This window comes from Trichomycterus rosablanca, chromosome 4 (assembly GCF_030014385.1).
Source record: "Trichomycterus rosablanca isolate fTriRos1 chromosome 4, fTriRos1.hap1, whole genome shotgun sequence".
Classification (NCBI taxonomy): domain Eukaryota; kingdom Metazoa; phylum Chordata; class Actinopteri; order Siluriformes; family Trichomycteridae; genus Trichomycterus; species Trichomycterus rosablanca.
Window position 1 is genome coordinate 52,528,508 of NC_085991.1, and position 21,502 is coordinate 52,550,009.

The 21,502-nt window shown below is 43.6% G+C and overlaps 1 protein-coding gene across 1 annotated transcript in view; it reads left to right on the forward strand.

Moving 5' to 3' along the window:
* Window positions 1-3,609: 3,609 nt before the first annotated feature.
* Window positions 3,610-21,502, forward strand: part of ncapg2 (non-SMC condensin II complex, subunit G2) — a 36,382-nt gene continuing 18,489 nt past the window's right edge. Inside the window, exons 1-14 of the mRNA XM_062994510.1 lie at window positions 3,610-3,651; window positions 8,878-8,981; window positions 9,274-9,465; window positions 10,578-10,692; window positions 10,863-11,020; window positions 13,972-14,106; window positions 15,251-15,345; window positions 15,421-15,577; window positions 17,096-17,188; window positions 17,421-17,546; window positions 17,621-17,797; window positions 17,921-18,073; window positions 18,168-18,390; window positions 19,078-19,178. Of these exons, the coding sequence (XP_062850580.1) occupies window positions 8,904-8,981; window positions 9,274-9,465; window positions 10,578-10,692; window positions 10,863-11,020; window positions 13,972-14,106; window positions 15,251-15,345; window positions 15,421-15,577; window positions 17,096-17,188; window positions 17,421-17,546; window positions 17,621-17,797; window positions 17,921-18,073; window positions 18,168-18,390; window positions 19,078-19,178 (1,803 nt within the window). The 5' untranslated portion in view covers window positions 3,610-3,651; window positions 8,878-8,903. The remainder of the gene's footprint in view (window positions 3,652-8,877; window positions 8,982-9,273; window positions 9,466-10,577; window positions 10,693-10,862; window positions 11,021-13,971; window positions 14,107-15,250; window positions 15,346-15,420; window positions 15,578-17,095; window positions 17,189-17,420; window positions 17,547-17,620; window positions 17,798-17,920; window positions 18,074-18,167; window positions 18,391-19,077; window positions 19,179-21,502) is intronic.

Here is a 21,502-nt window from a genome sequence, read left to right on the forward strand (position 1 = left end):
TTCTCAGGTTGATGTTCTCAGGTTGATGTCCTCAGATTGATGTTCTCAGGTTGATGTTTTCAGGTTGATGTTCTCAGGTTAATTTTCCCAGGTTAATGTTCTCAGGTTGATGTCCTCAGGTTGATGTTCTCAGGTTGATGTTTTCAGGTTGATGTTCTCAGGTTAATGTTCTCAGGTTAATGTTCTCAGGTTAATTTTCCCAGGTTAATGTTCTCAGGTTGATGTCCTCAGGTTGATGTTCTCATGTTAATGTTCTCAGGTTGATGTTCTCAGGTTAATTTTCCCAGGTTAATGTTCTCAGGTTGATGTTTTCAGGTTGATGTTCCCAGGTTGATGCTCCCTGGCTGCAGTTCTCAGGTTAATGTTCTCAGGTTGATGTTCTCAGGTTGATTTTCTCAGGTTGATGTCCTCAGGTTGATGTTCCCAGGTTGATGTCCTCAGGTTGATTTTCTCAGGTTAATGTTCTCAGGTTGATTTTCTCAGGTTAATGTTCTCAGGTTGATGTTCCCAGGTTGATGTTCTCAGGTTGATGTTCCCAGGTTGATGTTCTCAGGTTGATGTCCTCAGGTTGATGTTCTCAGGTTGATGTTCTCAGGTTGATGTCCTCAGGTTGATTTTCTCAGGTTAATGTTCTCAGGTTGATGTTCTCAGGTTAATGTTCTCAGGTTAATGTTCTCAGGTTAATGTTCTCAGGTTGATGTCCTCAGGTTGATGTTCTCAGGTTAATGTTCTCAGGTTAATGTTCTCAGGTTGATTTTCTCAGGTTGATGTTCTCAGGTTAATGTTCTCAGGTTAATGTTCTCAGGTTGATGTCCTCAGGTTGATGTTCCCAGGTTGATGTTCTCAGGTTAATGTTCTCAGGTTAATGTTCTCAGGTTAATGTTCTCAGGTTGATGTCCTCAGGTTGATGTTCTCAGGTTAATGTTCTCAGGTTAATGTTCTCAGGTTGATGTCCTCAGGTTGATGTTCTCAGGTTAATGTTATCAGGTTAATGTTCTCAGGTTGATTTTCTCAGGTTGATGTTCTCAGGTTAATGTTCCCAGGTTGATGTTCTCAGGTTGATGTCCTCAGGTTGATGTTCTCAGGTTGATGTTCTCAGGTTGATGTCCTCAGGTTGATTTTCTCAGGTTAATGTTCTCAGGTTGATGTTCTCAGGTTAATGTTCTCAGGTTAATGTTCTCAGGTTAATGTTCTCAGGTTGATGTCCTCAGGTTGATGTTCTCAGGTTAATGTTCTCAGGTTGATTTTCTCAGGTTGATGTTCTCAGGTTAATGTTCTCAGGTTAATGTTCTCAGGTTGATGTTCTCAGGTTGATGTTCCCAGGTTGATGTTCTCAGGTTGATGTTCTCAGGTTGATGTTCTCAGGTTAATGTTCTCAGGTTGATGTTCTCAGGTTGATGTCCTCAGGTTGATTTTCTCAGGTTAATGTTCTCAGGTTGATGTTCTCAGGTTAATGTTCTCAGGTTGATGTTCTCAGGTTAATGTTCTCAGGTTGATGTCCTCAGGTTGATGTTCTCAGGTTAATGTTCTCAGGTTAATGTTCTCAGGTTGATTTTCTCAGGTTGATGTTCTCAGGTTAATGTTCTCAGGTTAATGTTCTCAGGTTGATGTCCTCAGGTTGATGTCCTCAGGTTGATGTCCTCAGGTTGATGTTCCCAGGTTGATGTTCTCAGGTTGATTTTCTCAGGTTAATGTTCTCAGGTTGATGTTCTCAGGTTGATGTTCCCAGGTTGATGCTCCCTGGTTGATGTTCTCAGGTTGATGTTCTCAGGTTGATGTCCTCAGGTTGATGTTCCCAGGTTGATGCTCCCTGGTTGATGTTCTCAGGTTGATGTTCTCAGGTTGATGTTCTCAGGTTGATGATCCCAGGTTGATGTTCTCAGGTTGATGTTCCCAGGTTGATGTTCTCAGGTTGATGTTCTCAGGTTAATGTTCTCAGGTTGATGTTCTCAGGTTAATGTTCCCAGGTTGATGTTCTCAGGTTAATGTTCTCATGTTGATGTTCTCAGGTTAATGTTCTCAGGTTGATGTTCTCAGGTTAATGTTCCCAGGTTGATGTTCTCAGGTTAATGTTCTCAGGTTGATGTTCTCAGGTTAATGTTCTCAGGTTAATGTTCCCAGGTTAATGTTCTCAGGTTGATGTTCCCAGGTTGATGTTCTCAGGTTGATGTTCTCAGGTTGATGTTCTCAGGTTAATGTTCCCAGGTTGATGTTCTCAGGTTAATGTTCTCAGGTTGATGTTCTCAGGTTAATGTTCTCAGGTTAATGTTCCCAGGTTAATGTTCTCAGGTTGATGTTCCCAGGTTGATGTTCTCAGGTTGATGTTCTCAGGTTGATGTTCTCAGGTTAATGTTCCCAGGTTGATGTTCTCAGGTTGATGTTCTCAGGTTGATGTCCTCAGGTTGATGTTTTCAGGTTGATGTTCCCAGGTTGATGTCCTCAGGTTGATGTCCTCAGGTTAATGTTCCCAGGTTGATGTTCTCAGGTTGATGTTCCCAGGTTGATGTCCTCAGGTTGATTTTCTCAGGTTGATGTTCTCAGGTTAATGTTCCCAGGTTGATGTTCTCAGGTTGATGTCCTCAGGTTGATGTTCTCAGGTTGATGTTTTCAGGTTGATGTTCTCAGGTTGATGTTCTCAGGTTGATGTTCCCAGGTTGATGCTCCCTGGTTGCAGTTCTCAGGTTGATGTCCTCAGGTTGATTTTCTCAGGTTAATGTTCCCAGGTTGATGTTCTCAGGTTGATGTCCTCAGGTTGATTTTCTCAGGTTAATGTTCTCAGGTTGATTTTCTCAGGTTAATGTTCTCAGGTTGATGTTCTCAGGTTGATGTCCTCAGGTTGATGTTCCCAGGTTGATGTTCTCAGGTTGATTTTCTCAGGTTAATGTTCTCAGGTTGATGTTCTCAGGTTGATGTTCCCAGGTTGATGCTCCCTGGTTGATGTTCTCAGGTTGATGTTCTCAGGTTGATGTCCTCAGGTTGATGTTCCCAGGTTGATGCTCCCTGGTTGATGTTCTCAGGTTGATGTTCTCAGGTTGATGTTCTCAGGTTGATGATCCCAGGTTGATGTTCTCAGGTTGATGTTCCCAGGTTGATGTTCTCAGGTTGATGTTCTCAGGTTAATGTTCTCAGGTTGATGTTCTCAGGTTAATGTTCCCAGGTTGATGTTCTCAGGTTAATGTTCTCAGGTTGATGTTCTCAGGTTAATGTTCTCAGGTTGATGTTCTCAGGTTAATGTTCCCAGGTTGATGTTCTCAGGTTAATGTTCTCAGGTTGATGTTCTCAGGTTAATGTTCTCAGGTTAATGTTCCCAGGTTAATGTTCTCAGGTTGATGTTCCCAGGTTGATGTTCTCAGGTTGATGTTCTCAGGTTGATGTTCTCAGGTTAATGTTCCCAGGTTGATGTTCTCAGGTTAATGTTCTCAGGTTGATGTTCTCAGGTTAATGTTCTCAGGTTGATGTTCTCAGGTTGATGTTCTCAGGTTGATGTTCTCAGGTTGATGTTCCCAGGTTGATGCTCCCTGGTTGCAGTTCTCAGGTCGGCCGGCGGCGGCGCTGTTTCTTTTACGTGAGCGCAGTAACGGTCTTGGCGCGTGACGTGTTTACGTCATGACGCAGTTTGAGTTTTGCGCGCGGAGACGGAGCGGTTCAGCGGTGAGTTTGTGAGCAAGCGAGTATTTACATAAAATATACAGAATAAAACCTTTATTTAATCTAATACAGTTTAGCTCCGTGTTTATTTATGCTGAAATAAGTAGAGATTTTACATCGGTTTTAAATAAACACGATAATTTAATGCTGTTACTATGGTAGCGTCGCTGCTAACTGTTAGCAGGTTAGCATGAACTTCGCTGTCAGCTCAAAACGTTTATATTATTATTATTATTTTTTTTATTATTATTATTATTATACTATTTACTTTATTACTGTTATTAGATATCTGTTCTTTAATTACTTTATCTGTCTAGCTCTGGTTTAATAACAAACCATATAGCGGTTATATAATATATAATAAGTTAATAATAATAATAATAATACATTTTATTTATATAGCGCTTTTCAAGATACTCAAAGACGCTTTACATAAGACAAATAATCAAAACAAATACGTACATACACCATACAAATCATAGTACAAAATCAAAATAGTACATCAACATCAAGAATAATTAAGATAAAAACAAAGAGAGCAGCATAAGACAGTTCATTAAAAATTAGCTAAATTATGAGAGAGAACAACAAATATAGAACAATTTCTTAAAATTAGACAGAAACAGGACAGATTTACATGCAATCAGGAAACTGAAAACTTTACAAGTTTTAGGATCTAGGACTTCACATTTCTGTCGTGATCTAAGTATAAAAACTATTAAAAAGAATAGCAAAAATAAAAGCATTTATTTTGTGTTGTTACAAGTTAAATGCCACTCTGAATAGATGAGTTTTGAGAAGTGACTTGAATTTGGACAGGTCAGGACAATCTCGTAGGTGTTTGGGGAGAGCATTCCATAAAGATGGAGCAGCTATGGAAAAGGCCCTGTCACCCCAGGTCCGGTGCTTGGTCCTAGAGGGTATGGACAGTAGGTTAGCCTCAGAAGAGCGAAGGCTACGGGAGGGAATGTGCTGATGGAGCAGGTCGGTGAGGTAGGATGGGGCCTGATTATGGAGAGCTTTGTGAGTGAATAGAAGAATTTTGAATTGAATGCGTTGAGCAACGGGAAGCCAATGAAGTTTTTGTAGAACAGGTGTAATATGATCACAGGAGCGAGTATGAGTAAGGAGGCGAGCAGCTGAATTCTGGATATACTGAAGTTTTTTTAGGATTTTGTTAGATGTACCATAAAGGATACTATTGCAATAATCAATTCTGGATGTAATAAAAGCATGAATCAAGGTTTCGGCGGCAGAAAAGGAGAGTGATGGACGTAGACGTGCTATGTTTTTTAGATGAAAGAAAGCAGTTTTGGTGATGTGATTTACATGGCGGTCAAAAGAGAGGTTGCTATCAAAAATTACACCAAGATTTCGGATGTTAGAAGACGGAGACAAAGTGTCATTATCAATGGTAATTTGAAAATTTTTTGTGGTTTTTGCCAGGGTTGTAGGACCTACGATGATCATATCTGATTTTTCACAGTTTAATTTGAGGAAATTAGCTTTCATCCACAATTTCATTTCAGTGATGCAATTTGTCAGAGTGGAGTGAAGTTCAGTATTAATGGATTTGGAGGAGATGTAAAGCTGAATATCATCAGCATAGCAGTGGAAATGTAAACCATGCCGACGTATGATGTCACCAAGGGGGAGCATATAAAGAATAAACAAAAGGGGACCTAACACTGAGCCTTGGGGAACGCCTTGGGACAGTGGAGCAATGGCAGAACTACAATTGTTGATATTAACAAACTGTTGTCTGTTTATGAGATATGACCTTAACCACAAAAGGGCAGTACCAGTGATGTTGACAGAGGATTCAAGGCGGGACAGAAGAATGGAGTGATTAATGGTGTCAAAAGCTGCAGTAAGATCAAGGAGGACGAGAATATTAATTTGTCCAGAGTCTGAGGAAAGAAGAAGGTCATTTGTGACTTTGAGGAGGGCTGACTCAGTGCTGTGCTGGGGGCGGAAACCAGACTGAAATGATTCAAATAGATTATTGGAATTTAGGTGATCTTTGAGCTGTGAGGCAACAACACGTTCCAGTATTTTCGACAGAAATGGAAGATTGGAAATGGGCCGAAAGTTACTCATAATGTTAGAGTCAAGTCCAGGTTTTTTAAGTATGGGAGTAACAGCAGCCAATTTGAGTGATTGAGAGACTGAGCCAGAACTAAGAGAGGAATTGATTATCTCTGTGATAAGTGATGAGATAACTGGAAAACAACCCTTAACAAGTTTTGATGGAGCAGGATCCAAAACACAAGTGGAGCTTCGCATCCCTGTTAAGATCTCAGATAGGTCCAAAAGAGACACAGGTGAGAACTGAGACAGAGGCTGGGTAATAAATTGAGATGAGATAGGCGGAGAAACAGAGATGACAGGGGAAACTGTCAGAAAATTGTGGATATTCTCAACTTTTGTTTGAAAAAATGAGAGGTAAGAGTTACACTTGTCAACTGTAAAGGAATTGGTAGTATTGTCAACTGGTTTGAGAAGTTTATTTATTGTGGAAAAGAGAGTCTTAGGATTTGTTGATCCAGCATGTATGAGTTCGGAATAGTAAGTGGATCGGGCTGCCGTAAGAGCGTCTTTGTAATGTTGAAGATAATCAGAATAAATCTGATAATGTACTGTTAGACCGGTTTTCTTATAAAGTCTTTCAAGCTGGCGTTTACGGGATTTCATTTGGTGAAGCTCAATTGTGTACCATGGTGCAGAATGACTAAATGAAACAAATTTGGTTCTCAAAGGAGCCAGCTCATCAAGACATGAGGCGAGTATGTCATTATAGTAATCGACAAGGTCAGATGAATTACTAGACAGTACAGGACAGACAGACATCTTTTTAACAAGAGAATCTGAGAAAGCAGAGGGAGAGATATATTGAAGATTCCTGAAGGATATTTTACGTTTAGCTCTAGTGATGGGCCTAGTGACCTCAATGTCCATGATGATTGTCAAATGATCAGAGACAGTAAGGTCATGGCTGGACGGCTGATGAACTAGGACACCAGTAGAGCAGACAAGGTCAAGAGTATGACCTTTTTTATGAGTTGGAAAATGTATATGTTGTGTGAAATTAAAACACTGTAACAATTCCAAAAATTCCCTGGCAAATTTACAGTTGTTGTCATCAATATGGATGTTAAAATCACCCATAAGCAGTACAGAGGATGAGAGGGCACTAAGCTGGGTTAAAAAATCTGAAAAATCAGAGAGAAAGGAAGCGTTTGGCTTTGGCGGACGATAAACTACAGCAGTGACCAGAGGAGTAGGCCCTGACAACTTGAAAGCCAGGTGTTCAAAAGAAAGAGCAGCAGGAAAAGACAAAGTGGTTATTTTAATATCATCCCTATAGACTGCAGCAACACCACCACCTCGCCCTTCCATACGAGGTTCATCAATATACGAGTATCCCATTGGCGTGGTCTGATTTAACGTAAAATAATCCAAGGGTTTATGCCAAGTTTCAGTGAGACAGAAAAAGTCTAGTTCACTGTCAGATATAAATTCACTGAGTACAGTACTTTTTGTGTTGAGTGAACGAACATTAAGCAATGCCATTTTCAAGTGGTATTGTTGTGTAGTTGGCTGTGAGGAACGAGGAAGAGAACGGAGATTTGCTAAGTCCACTCCGCGTTTCCCATCCCACTCCGTGGACAGCGTTGTCATGGAGACTACACCGCTACTGGTGTGCAAGGCAGCAGCGCTCTGATGACGTGTTTGCGGAGCGACAGTGCGCACGGCTGACCAGAAGGACGGAATAGCGTTACCGTTTCGAAGATAAACAAGCTTTCTCCGGGAGCCCCTGTGAATATAACGAGGCCGGCGAAGGAGTCCAAGCTGTTTGATGACTGAAATACACGATGGAGTAGTGCAGTTGTTGAACTTCCTCAGCTGGTCAACGGAATAGTTCAACATCGTGCCGATCCCAGGAAAACTCATCCACCGTTCACCACCGGCCGCAGACGCGATGTACAGTAGAAAGAACAAAAAGTATCAAAAGCACAAATAAAAGTATCAAAAGTAACATAAAAGAAATAGATCCACAAGGTGTGTAAAAAGATGAAAACGAAAAACGATAAAAATACAATAAAATACGGTAAAATACGGTAACGGTAGCGGCAGCCAAATGCGCCAGCGTCCACCATCACCATGGCAACTTCAACTATCATTACTATTAATAATTAATTATTAATTATTTATTGTCATAAATTGCCATTTTTATATTCATTATAATTTTAATAGTGGTGGTTGATTTTTGTTATTAATAATTTATACAATTGCTGGTCGTTTTTTTGCTTCTTTAATGCAATAAAATATATTTTTAAATTCTATTAATAATTAAAGTTGTTTTTTATTTTTTATTTTAAATAGCAGTAAAATTGCTATAACATTAAAACCACCTCCTTGTTTCTACACTCACTGTCCATTTTATCAGCTCCACTTACCATATAGAAGCACTTTGTAGTTCTACAATTACTGACTGTAGTCCATCTGTTTCTCTGCATGCTTTGTTACCCCCTTTCATGCTGTTCTTCAATGGTCAGGACCCCCACAGGACCACCACAGAGCAGGTATTATTTAGGTGGTGGATCATTCTCAGCACTGCAGTGACACTGACATGGTGGTGGTGTGTTAGTGTGTGTTGTGCTGGTATGAGCTGATGGAGTTTTTAAACACTTCACTGTCACTGCTGGACTGAGAATGGTCCACCAACCAAAAACATCCAGCCGACAGCGCCCCGTGGGCAGCGTCCTGTGACCACTGATGAAGGTCTAGAAGATGAACGACTCAAACAGCAGCAGTAGATGAGCGATCGTCTCTGACTTTACATCTACAGGGTGGACCGACTAGGTAGGAGTGTCTAATAGAGTGGACAGTGAGTGGACACAGTAACTCCAGCAGCACTGCTGTGTCTGGTCCACTCATACCAGCACAACACACACTAACACACCACCACCATGTCAGTGTCACTGCAGTGCTGAGAATGATCCACCACCTAAGTAATACCTGCTCTGTGGTGGTCCTGACCATTGAAGAACAGCATGAAAGGGGGGTAACAAAGTATGTAAAGAAACAGATGGACTACAGTCAGTAATTGTAGAACTACAAAGTGCTTCTATATGGTAAGTGGAGCTGATAACATGGACAGTGAGTGTAGAAACAAGGAGGTGGTTTTAATGTTGTGAGCTCTTTTTCTTTTTCTCCTGTTTGCAGTGCGTTTGAGGTTCTGAACTGAGAAGATGTCCAAGCGGAAGGAGTTTGTGGGGTCTGTGCATCAGGACAACGTGCACCACTTTCTAAACTTCATCAGACTGCACGTAGGTGTTAACTTCGTCCTGTCTGGAGTCCACACGCTTGTTTGGTAACACAACTGGTCTCTTCACTCAGTGAAATGCGATGGACAGCACTGTTTTGAGCGCCTATGGAATTTGGGGGGGGGTGGAGCGGAGCTTAGCGTGTCTCTCCGTACACCATACGACTGTGTGTGTGTGTGCAGAACCGGAAGCGGCTGCTGATTGGACACGTTTGGGAGGGGGGGCTCTTCCTGATCAGCGTCTAAGGATTCACAATGTGTAATTGGTCACGATTGTTTATGTTTTATATGATCAGAAAGATGCGTCGGCGCCGTTGGACCTGGCCGAGCTGGTGCAGGAGCTGCAGAGGAATCAGAGGCAGGATCTGTGGGCGAGGCTGGCGGCGCTACTGAAACACGCGCTGACCTCGTACCCTGCCGAGCGCTGGATCACCGGACTGGAGGAGGACAGCGGGGACGACATGGAGGTGGAGCGGTCGGATGAACTGGTGGGTCGGAGAGTCCGTCGGTCCTTCTTCCACCGCTTCACCTCTTTTATGGTGTTTTATTGTAGCCACGCTGAGCCGCGTCGGTGTCAGGAACGTTCTTCATAGCCACTGGGACAAACATTTATGTCACATCTTCACAAAGACAAGTTTGAATAAACTGCCACAAACCAGCACCATCACGCTAAGATCGTATTTTAAATGTTAAGCTTTTAAATAATTATACGTAATTGTCTTTCTTTTAGTTAAAACCTCCATAAAGTCGTTTTATGTTTGCTCAGCAGAACTGTGTGTACACAACGAGAGCTCTCTCTCTCTCTCTCTCTCTCTCTCTCTCTCTCTCTCTCTCTCTCGATCTGTCCTCTCGAATCTGTCTGTCTGTCTATCTTTATCAGTCTATAGTCTGTCTGTCTATATATATATATGGGATCTGTCTGTCTTTAGTCTGTCTGTCTAGCTGTCTGTCTAATCTATAGTCTATCTATCTCTCTGTCTGTCTATCTATTGGATCTGTCTGTCTTTAGTCTGTCTGTCTAGCTGTCTGTCTGTCTATCTAATCTATCTATAGTCTATCTATCTCTCTGTCTGTCTAGCTATCTGTCTGTCTCTATCTATCTGTCTATCTATCTATCTATCTGTCTATAGTCTGTCTGTCTATCTATTGGATCTGTCTGTCTTTTGTCTGTCTGTCTAGCTGTCTGTCTATCTAATCTATCTATAGTCTATCTCTCTGTCTGTCTCTATCTATCTGTCTATCTATCTATCTGTCTGTCCGTCTGTCTATCTGTCTGTCTATCTATCTATTTCTCTGTCTCTATCTGTCTGTCTTTCTGTCTATCTATCTATCTATCTATCTATCTATCTATCTATCTATCTATCTATCTATCTATCTATCTATCTATAGTCTATCTGTCTGTCTGTCTGTCTTTTTATTGGATCTATCTGTCTATAGTCTGTCTGTCTATCTGTCTGTCTATCTAATCTATCTATAGTCTATGTATCTATCTGTCTATTTGTCTGTCTGTCTGTCTATTTATTTATCAACCCTCACTGGCCTTCAGATTTTTGACTGAATATATGAAACGTCTCTCTCTCTCTGTCCTGTACCTGAACAGAAACACACCATGGCTGTGCTGGACGGCGTCACCCTGGTGTGTACGGTGTGTGTGGACGTGATACAGAGCGGTGACACTTACATTGACCTGCTGGAGTGCGCTCACACGCTCAACAGTAAGATCTTAATCATTCTGCACAGAGCAGCACCAAGTTGCCACTGTTGGGCCCCTGAGCAAGGCCCTTAACCCTGATCACTCAAATTGTCATCATTGTACGTCGCTTTGGATAAAAGCGTCTGCTAGATGCTGCAGATGAAATCATGTGGCCTATGTTCTTTCCGGCAGCTATCGAGAGCTGTTTGCCCCTGACCGAGATGCCGCTGCAGCAGGCCATACACTGGCTGTTCGAGTGCTGGTGGAGGCAGGGCCTACAGGGGAAGGAGGAGCTCGGTTGGACCGCGTTCGTCGCCTGTTTGGAGAGCACGGTCACACTTAAGAAAACGGTACCGTGTGTGTGTGTGAATATTACTGATCTTAAAACCTGCTGCCAGGCCCTAGGACCTAAAGTTGGGTAACAACATGATGAACCCATCAGGACTGGATAACCAGCCTTCATCTACTTCAGCTGTGATGTATTGATGTTATATAGCATATATAAACATGCTATATAAACACTCCACCCAGAGATTAAAGTGTTCAGGGTGTGTTGCAGACATGGTGCAGAGATGTTCACAAGTCACAAAATACGAGTCCGAGTCGAGTCACGAGTCTTTAGGCTAGAGTCAGAGTCGAGTCACGAGTCTTTAGACTAGAGTCCGAGTCGAGTCACGAGGCTTTAGACTAGAGTCCGAGTCGAGTCACGAGTCTTAAGACTAGATTCCGAGTCGAGTCACGAGTCTTTAGCCTAGAGTCAGAGTCGAGTCACGAGTCTTTAGGCTAGAGTCAGAGTCGAGTCACGAGTCTTTAGACTAGAGTCAGAGTCAAGTCACGAGTCTTTAGGCTAGAGTCAGAGTCGAGTCACGAGGCTTTAGCCTAGAGTCAGAGTCGAGTCACGAGGCTTTAGCCTAGAGTCCGAGTCTAGTCATGAGTCTTAAGACTAGATTCCGAGTCGAGTCACGAGTCTTTAGCTTAGAGTCCGAGTCGAGTCACGAGTCTTAAGACTAGATTCCGAGTTGAGTCACGAGTCTTTAGCCTAGAGTCCGAGTCGAGTCACGAGTCTTTAGCCTAGAGTCCGAGTCGAGTCACGAGTCTTTAGACTAGAGTCCGAGTCACAAATCTTCCGAGTCGAGTCACGAGTCTTAAGACTAGATTCCGAGTTGAGTCACGAGTCTTTAGCCTAGAGTCCGAGTCGAGTCACGAGTCTTTAGCCTAGAGTCCGAGTCGAGTCACGAGTCTTTAGACTAGAGTCCGAGTCACAAATCTTCCGAGTCGAGTCACGAGTCTTTAGGCTAGAGTCCGAGTCGAGTCATGAGTCTTAAGACTAGATTCCGAGTCGAGTCACGAGTCTTTAGGCTAGAGTCCGAGTCGAGTCACGAGTCTTTAGGCTAGAGTCCGAGTCGAGTCACGAGTTTTTAGGCTAGAGTCCGAGTCGAGTCACGAGTCTTTAGACTAGAGTTCGAATCCAGTCACGAGTCTTTAGGGTAGAGTCCGAGTCGAGTCACGAGTCTTTCGGCTAGAGTCCGAGTCGAGTCACGAGTCTTTAGGGTAGAGTCCGAGTCGAGTCACGAGTCTTTCGGCTAAAGGTCGAGTCACGAGTCTTTAGACTAGAGTCTGAGTCGAGTCACGAGTCTTTAGGCTAGAGTCTAAGTCGAGTCACGAGTCTTTAGACTAGAGTCTGAGTCGAGTCACGAGTCTTTAGGCTAGAGTCTGAGTCGAGTCACGAGTCTTTAGGCTAGAGTCTGAGTCGAGTCATGAGTCTTTAGACTAGAGTCTGAGTCGAGTAATGGGTCTTTAGGCTAGAGTCCGAGTCAAGTCACGAGTCTTTAGGCTAGAGTCCGAGTCGAGTCATGAGTCTTTAGACTAGAGTCTGAGTCGAGTAATGGGTCTTTAGGCTAGAGTCCGAGTCAAGTCACGAGTCTTTAGGCTAGGGTCCGAGTCGAGTCACGAGTCTTTAGGCTAAAGTCTGAGTCATGTCACGAGTCTTTAGGCTAAGGTCCGAGTCAAGTCACGAGTCTTTAGGCTAGAGTCAGAGTCCAGTCACGAGTCTTTAGGCTAGAGTCTGAGTCAAGTCACGAGTCTTTAGGCTAGGGTCCGAGTCGAGTCACGGGTCTTTAGGCTAGAGTCCGAGTCGAGTCACGAGTCTTTAGGCTAAGGTCCGAGTCGAGTCACGAGTCTTTAGGCTAGAGTCTGAGTCGAGTCACGAGTCTTTAGGCTAGAGTCCGAGTCAAGTCACGAGTCTTTAGGCTAGGGTCCGAGTCGAGTCACGAGTCTTTAGGCTAGAGTCCGAGTCGAGTCACGAGTCTTTAGGCTAAGGTCCGAGTCGAGTCACGAGTCTTTCGGCTAAAGGTCGAGTCACGAGTCTTTAGACTAGAGTCTGAGTCGAGTCACGAGTCTTTAGGCTAGAGTCTAAGTCGAGTCACGAGTCTTTAGACTAGAGTCTGAGTCGAGTCACGAGTCTTTAGGCTAGAGTCTGAGTCGAGTCACGAGTCTTTAGGCTAGAGTCTGAGTCGAGTCATGAGTCTTTAGACTAGAGTCTGAGTCGAGTAATGGGTCTTTAGGCTAGAGTCCGAGTCAAGTCACGAGTCTTTAGGCTAGAGTCCGAGTCGAGTCATGAGTCTTTAGACTAGAGTCTGAGTCGAGTAATGGGTCTTTAGGCTAGAGTCCGAGTCAAGTCACGAGTCTTTAGGCTAGGGTCCGAGTCGAGTCACGAGTCTTTAGGCTAGAGTCTGAGTCATGTCACGAGTCTTTAGGCTAAGGTCCGAGTCAAGTCACGAGTCTTTAGGCTAGAGTCAGAGTCCAGTCACGAGTCTTTAGGCTAGAGTCTGAGTCAAGTCACGAGTCTTTAGGCTAGGGTCCGAGTCGAGTCACGGGTCTTTAGGCTAGAGTCCGAGTCGAGTCACGAGTCTTTAGGCTAAGGTCCGAGTCGAGTCACGAGTCTTTAGGCTAGAGTCTGAGTCGAGTCACGAGTCTTTAGGCTAGAGTCCGAGTCAAGTCACGAGTCTTTAGGCTAGGGTCCGAGTCGAGTCACGAGTCTTTAGGCTAGAGTCCGAGTCGAGTCACGAGTCTTTAGGCTAAGGTCCGAGTCGAGTCACGAGTCTTTAGGCTAGAGTCTGAGTCGAGTCACGAGTCTTTAGGCTAGAGTCCGAGTCATGTCACTCCATGCCTTATTAGAATCCTCTCTTCTGAGGCAGCTACTGGTACCAGATACCCCAGTACAGCGCCCGTGTGTGGGCGTGTCAGTGTCTCCTCATCGCTGGCCGCTCTTTATCCCGTGTCGTGTTGTGTTTCTTCTCAGCTGAGCGAGCTAAACCGGCTCTATTCTCTGCGTGAGGTTCTGCTCAGCGTGGACTTCGATTCCGACAGGGGGCGCTACATCGCCGGGCCCCTGCTGCAGTGCTTCCTCAGCACCAACCACATCAAACGAGAGGAGGTAGGTGTGTGTGTGTACGTGTGCGTGTGTGTGGGGACACCTGACCATGAGCTTGCTGGACGTCCTATTAAAATAGAGTGACCTCTATGTGACCTCTACAGTCGCTCTTCTGAGAAGCTTCTCAGGTAAAAGATGGAAGCTTTGTTATGGGCTCTAATGGTTCCATTTCATTCCAGAGCTGTTCAGTGGTGCTGAGGTCAGGACTCTGTACAGGACACTGGAGTTTCTTTAAACCGAACCAGAAAAGGGCCTTCCCTAAAGTGTTGCTGCAAAGTCTGAAGCATATAATTTCCTGTATTTCAGATGTATTGACCTGTTAGTAGGGATGTAACGATACACTCTACCCACAATGCGATGCGAATCACGATACGAATTTTTTCCTAGTTTTTAAAATGAAATTGAAGACAAATTATGACAAAGTTTCCTTTTATTATTTCTCTTTAAAAAATAAAATAAAATCCTGTATTTGTGCTTCTCTTTTATTTATCAAACTATGCAAAACAATTTTGAATTTAGCCCAATTCGGCTGAAAAACCCCGAATCTGGCAACCGGGCGTATAGCGCCGGTGACGTCAACCAGGCGAGGTGTATAGCGCCAGCGCCCTCTGCTGTTCAAAGGGAATATCGATTCATTTTACACGTCAAATCGGGCGGCACGGTGGCTGAGTGATTAGCACTTTCGCCTCACAGCGAGAAGGTCCTGGGTTCGATCCCCAGGTTGGACGGTCCGGGTCCTTCCTGTGTGGAGTTTGCATGTTCTCCCCGTGTCCTCCGGGTGTTCCGGTTTCCTCCCACAGTCCAAAGACGTGCAAGTGAGGTGAACTGGAGATACAAAATTGTCCACGACTGTGTTCGATATTAAACTTGTGAACTGATTAATCTTGTGTGACGAGTAACTACCGTCTCCTGTCAGTGATTGTAAACGAAGTGTAAAACATGACGTTAAAATCCTAATAAACAACACGATCAAATCGATTTGAATCGTGGACTTTTTGAATCGATTATTAACTGTCTTGTGGTGCATCGTTACATCCCTACCTGTTAGTAACGGTTGTGGCTAAAACACACACATTCAATAATCAATAGAAGGGGCGTCCCAATACTTTTGGTCCATATAGTGTAAAATTGGTTTCATGTTCCTCAGGGGAAGCGTTTCCTCTCGTTCCTGTTCGGCTGGGACGTCGACTTCGTCAGGATGATCCACGAGACCATCAAGAACCAGCTGCAGTTCTTACCCAAGTGAGTGTGCGCAGCTTCACGCTACCGAGCTCTAGAATCGCTATTTAACACGTTCTCTCTCCGCCCGTGCCGCAGGGCTTTGGCGGACGACGTGGCCGAGCTTTACTTCCGCTCGTGGAGGAAGGCGAGCGGATCGTTTCTGGAGGAGATCGAGTCGTCCTGCGTCCAGGACTTCATGCAGCACGCCATCCTGCTGCACCGGACCTCGCCCGTCCACCCCAAAGTGCGACAGGTCAGGACACAAACGCTCTATTCTGCGGTCCTGTCCAGATCTGCACCCACTGAGCACTTTATTATGTATGTTCACTCTGTTTATGCTTCTAATCACTTGGGTCACGGTAGGTCTGCCCATGGTGGGTCACGCTAAGCTCTATGTGCGTCCCCCACCACTCGTTTTGGCTCCTCCCTCTTCATTTCTCTCCACAATGGTGGTTTTTACCTTTTTTTTTTTCCTGTTAGCTTTCTCATTTATAAGTGCTTTTCTCTTTTAAATTAAATAGACGTTCATATTATAATTTACATTTATATTTTATTTTTATCTATTTAAATTTGCTGGTTTTTGTATCTTCTTGATGTATTTAATGAAAAAACATTTTTTTTATTTTTTATTATCATTATTATTTAAATTATTTTTATTATTATAGTTATTTTTATTAATAGTATCATTAATATTACGTTTGTCAATGTTATTTAATTAATTTATTATTATATTACTAATTATTATATCATATTATAATGTATCAATATTACAGTTTTATTAATGTACTATAATTTATTATTATTTTATTATATTTTTTAATTTTGTTATTAGAAACTTTATTAATAGTATTAATATTTTCATTTTTCATCAGTTGTCATTATTATTATTATTATTGTTATTTTTAATAACATTATCATTAATATTACATTACATTAACTTTGTTTTTAATATTGTTAATAGTGTCATTATTATCATTAAACCTGTCAATATTATTATTATTATTTTATCATCATCGTTATCACAATTATTATTGATATTTTTAAAAAATTTATCATTAATATTAAATTTATCATTAATTTATTATAATTTTTAAATTATTGTTATTGATATTTTTTATCATTTTTATTGTTACTTGTTAATATTTTTATTATTATTGATATTATTATTATTATTATTGTTGATATTATTATTATTATTATTGATATGTTTATAATTATTATTATTATTATTATTGATATTATTATTATTGTTGATATTATTATTATTATTATTGATATGTTTATAATTATTATTATTATTATTATTATTATTGGTTGTTATAATATTATTATTATTGATATGTTCATAATCATTATTATTGTTATTTTTTTATAACAATTGTATTTTTAATATTGATATTTTTGTTATTATTATTATTGATATATTTATAATAATAATTATTACTATTGAAATTTTGTTTTAATAATTATTATTTATATTATTATTAATTTTTTTATATTTTTATAATTATTATTGATATTTTTGTTATATTATTATTATTATTGATATATTTATAATAATAATTATTACTATTGATATTTTTTTATAATTATTATTTATATTATTATTATTTTAGATATTTTTATAATTATTATTGATATATTTATTTTTATATTATAATTATTATTGATATTTTTATTATTGTTGATGTTTTTATCATTATTGTTGTTACTATTATTGATATTTTTATAATAATAATTATTATTATAATTATCACTTCCTGTGCTGCAGATTCTGACCTACTTCCATAAGCAGAAGTTCAGGCAGGGTGTGGATGAGATGCTGCACCGTCTCTACAGGCCTGTTCTGTGGAAAGCCCTAAAGGTCACCACACACACACACACACACACACTTTTAATATGGACCTCTGCTATGATGCATCACTGTTTACACACTACACACTGTGCAAAAGTAAGTGCTCCCCATAACTGCTAATCATAGAGTTCAGGTATTTCAGTCACTATTGCTAGCAGCTTGTATTTTAGCACTTTCTGGGTCCAGGCGTGTACCATGTCAGGTCCCTGATGTGTGTGTGTGTGTGTGCGTGTTTTACCAGGCAGCGAATGCGGAGGTGCGCGCCAACGCCACGCTGCTCTTCACCGAAGCTTTTCCCGTCCACGACCCCGACATGACCACTGAGAAAATGGACGAGCTGGTGCAGAAACAACTGGACGCTCTGTTTGTAAGCAATGACCTCGCATCCTGTCCTGATGATGAGATGAAACACGCTTCTAATACGACGGTCTCCTTGTGCAGTCTCTGTTGGAGGACCCGCAGCCGTCGGTGCGCAGTGCGGCTGTGTTGGGAGCCTGTTCCGTGGTGTCCAGATGTTGGGAGCTGCTGCCCTCGTCCATCATCACCGACCTGCTGAAGAGGCTGATGGAACTGGCCTCGGACAGCAGCAGCCCGGACTGCCGCTGCGCCGTTTTCATGGTGAGAGGATCTGTGGGTCTAAACCGACACAACTGGCTGTGTCTGAGGGAGGGAGGGAGGTCAACAGGGCTTCATCATCACCCTAGTGTAAGGAACGCTCATCACCTGATCGTGTGTGTGTAGTGCATGTCCATGATCCTGGACAACCAGATGAGCCACCCTCTGATGGAGAAGCTGCTTCCCGCCCTCAAGCTGAGCCTGCACGACACGTCGGAGAAGGTCCGAGTGGCTTTCGTCGACCTCCTGATCAAGATCAAAGCCGTCCGTGCGGCCAAGGTGAGTGTGCGCGCGCGTGTGTGTGTGTGTGATGGAGAGAACGGTCCCTTCCACAGCACTAACCCTTGTGCCCCCCCCCCCGTGTCCCTCTCAGTTCTGGAAGGTGTGCTCCATGGAGCACCTGCTGGCCCGTCTGGAGCTGGACTCGCCGTCCGTGTCCAAGCGCGTGGTCAACCTGCTCTTCAGCTCCTTCCTCCCGCTGGCCCAGGGCGAGGAGGTGTGGTGCGAGCGCTGCGTCTCCATGATCCAGATGAACGCCGGCGCCGCGCGCAAGTTCTACCGCTACGCCTACGTGCACGCCGCGCCCACCGACATAGGTGTGCATAAGGCCGCAGCCGGGGTCGTACCGTCACCCGCGTCCTGCAGACGCTCCCGAATCCGGTCTTTGAGAGTAGGGGTGAATCAGGAATGTGTGTTTTTGCCCCTGGGAACCAGGGTTCGAATTCGAGACATGATTGGCTGTATCTGAGGTTGGGCTGTGTGTGTGTGTGGGGGGGGGGGGGGGTGGCGTCCTGTCTGGGGGGGGGGTGGACCCACCGTAACCCTGAGCAGGATAAAGTGTGTGGTGAGACATGAAAACAAAGCATTTGAAGGTTAAGGGCCTTGCTCAGGGGCCCAACAGTGGCTATTTGAAGCTTCTGGGGTTTAAACCAGCGACCTTCTGAGACATGAGGGTTCTGACTGACTGAACCTTTAGGCGGCAGATTATTTAGACGCTCTAGTTAGACAGATCATGTGATCTGGTGGCCCCATCCCTAACCCTGAGCAGGATAAAGTGGTGATAAGACATGAAAACAAAGCATTTGAGGGTTAAGGGCCTTGCTCAGGGGCCCAACGGTGGCTACTAGGAGCTGCTGGGGCTTGAACCAGCGATTTTCTGAGACATGAGGATTCTAACTGACTGAACCTATAGACGGCAGATTATTTAGACGCTCTAGTTAGACAGATCATGTGATCGTCTGGCCCCGCCCATCACTCTGTGTGTGTGTGTGTCTTCTGCCCAGTCAAACTGATGCTGATGATCAGGAAGTGTCTGAACGCCTGCATCCAGAAGACGGGGGAGAACCCCGACCAATCGGTCTGCAGCAACAAGGAGAACAGCTCGGTACGGTTCACACACACACACACACACACACACACACACACACACACTTCCTCCTGATCTACACACACGTTAGTCTGAATTATGCCTAGTTCACACTACATCAAAACTCGGCCACCCTTCGCAGCTATAACAGCTTCAACTCTTCTGGGAAGGCTTTCCACAAGGGTTAGGAGTGTGTTTATGGGAATTGAGGTCAGACACTGATGCTGGACGAGAAGGCCTGGCTCACAGTCTCCACTCTGATTCATCCCAAAGGTGTTCTATCGATCAGGTTGAGGTCAGGACACCAGACCGGCTCGTCCACGTCTTTATGGAGCTTGTGCTTCGTGCACTGGTGCGCAGTCGTGTTGGAACAGGAAGGGGCCATCCCCAAACTGTTCCCACAAAGTCGGGAGCGTGAAATTGTCCAAGATCTCTTGGTACGCTGAAGCATTAAGAGTTCCTTTCACTGGAACTGAGGGGCCGAGCCCGACTCCTGAAAAACACCCCCACACCATAATCCCCCCTCCACCAAACTTTACACTCGGCACAGTGCGGTCAGACAGGTACCGTCTCCTGGCAACCGCCGAACCCAGACCCGTCCATTAGAAGCGTGATCCGTCACTCCGTAATACCAACGCTGCATTGCGTAAATATTTATTTAACTCCCAGTTCTCTGCCGGTCGTGTTGCCAAATCCACTCGGATTCATTTCTTTTTTCCTCTCCGCTCTCGCGCCGCACATCAGCGCACAGGCGACTTCTGATCGCTCGCTTATCGCTGACGTGCATCTGTGGACGTGGTGTCGTTAAACCCCTCGTCACTTCTCGCGCGGGTTTTCATGACGACACGTGGTTTGGGAGACGACAGACGGATAAAACCGTACAGCGATCCGACCGCTTTCAAGATCACGTTACATGAGCATGCTGATCTACAGCAGGATCCCCCCCCCCTGTAGCTTCAGTAGGGGGCGCTGTAGCATCACGATTTCAACAGTATCCTTCTACAGACAAGGGGTGGGAAATGTAGACTCAAGTATGTGGACACGTGATTAAACCCTGTGTGGTGTTTGGGTCTGTGGGAGCCCTTTTCAATGTTGACCAAAAGAAAGCTGATGCTATTTATTATTATTTTAACCTCAGACTCCTCGCCCTTGGCTCGTTTTGTGTGAAGAACATACAAAATAACACGTCTATATTACACGTGTGGTGTTCAGGTCCACTGGACCCGCAGGTATAAAAGTGTGTCCCTTTATTCTGTCCTACTACGACATGTCCTGCTGTGAGTGTGAGACACTGAGAGACAGAGGGAGAAACAGACGGACAGACAGAGAGAAACAGAGAGACGGGCAGACAGAAAAATAGACAGACAGACAGGAAGGAAGGCAGGCAGTCAGAGAGAGAGACAGACATACAAAGAGACATACTGATACAGACAGACAGAGATACAGACAGACAGGCATCAAATGAATGTATGCAAGTAGGGATGCTTCAATACCATTTTTTCCCAACCGAGTACAAGTACGTGTATTTTTGTACTTGCCGATACCGATACCTATTTAGAATATCGTTGTTTTTTTTAAACAAAAACACAGGTGAGAAGTGACGAGAAGTTTAATGATACCACGTCCAAAAATGCACGTCAACAAGTAGCGAGCGATCAAAGTGTTTGTGCGCTGACGTGATGAAATCAAGGAGGAAAAATAAATGAATCTGAGTGGATCTGGCAACACGAAACAGCATGGATCGTTCTGTAGTGAGTTGGAGGTTAATAAATATTTTTGCAATGTCGGTGTTTTGTTGTTACGTTCTGTAGAGAACGATACTGTAAAACGTGTGCGTGTGCTGATGTATTCTGATATAAACTACGTATATTATCCCCCCGTCCCACCTGTTTACGCTCCTCTCCTGCGTTTCCCCTCACGCCGTATCCTGCGTTCTCATTGGCTGTTCCACGTGTCGCTCACTCCCAGTCGCACGTCTCGGATCAGATATCTGACGTGCTGGAAAACTCGATCCGGCCGCCGAGCGAAAATCAGGGCAAAGATCGTGTAGTGTGAACCGGGCGTAACGCAGCGACGTGCGCTAGGCACACGGTATCGGATGTTTAGTATCGGAGCCTCGTTTGCGAGTACGAGTACGAGTATCGGTATCGGTACTCGTGCATCTCTATATGCAACACACACACACACCCAGTAAAGCTGAGCCTCGTGTGTTGTATAGGCTATGGCATGAATAGACTGTGTTCAGTGGGACTGATGTGTAGTCTGATATAGATTCTGTATCTGTTCCGGCTGCTGTTTCTCACACTAACAGATGTTTTACATTTCTTAAGGTTGTCCCATTT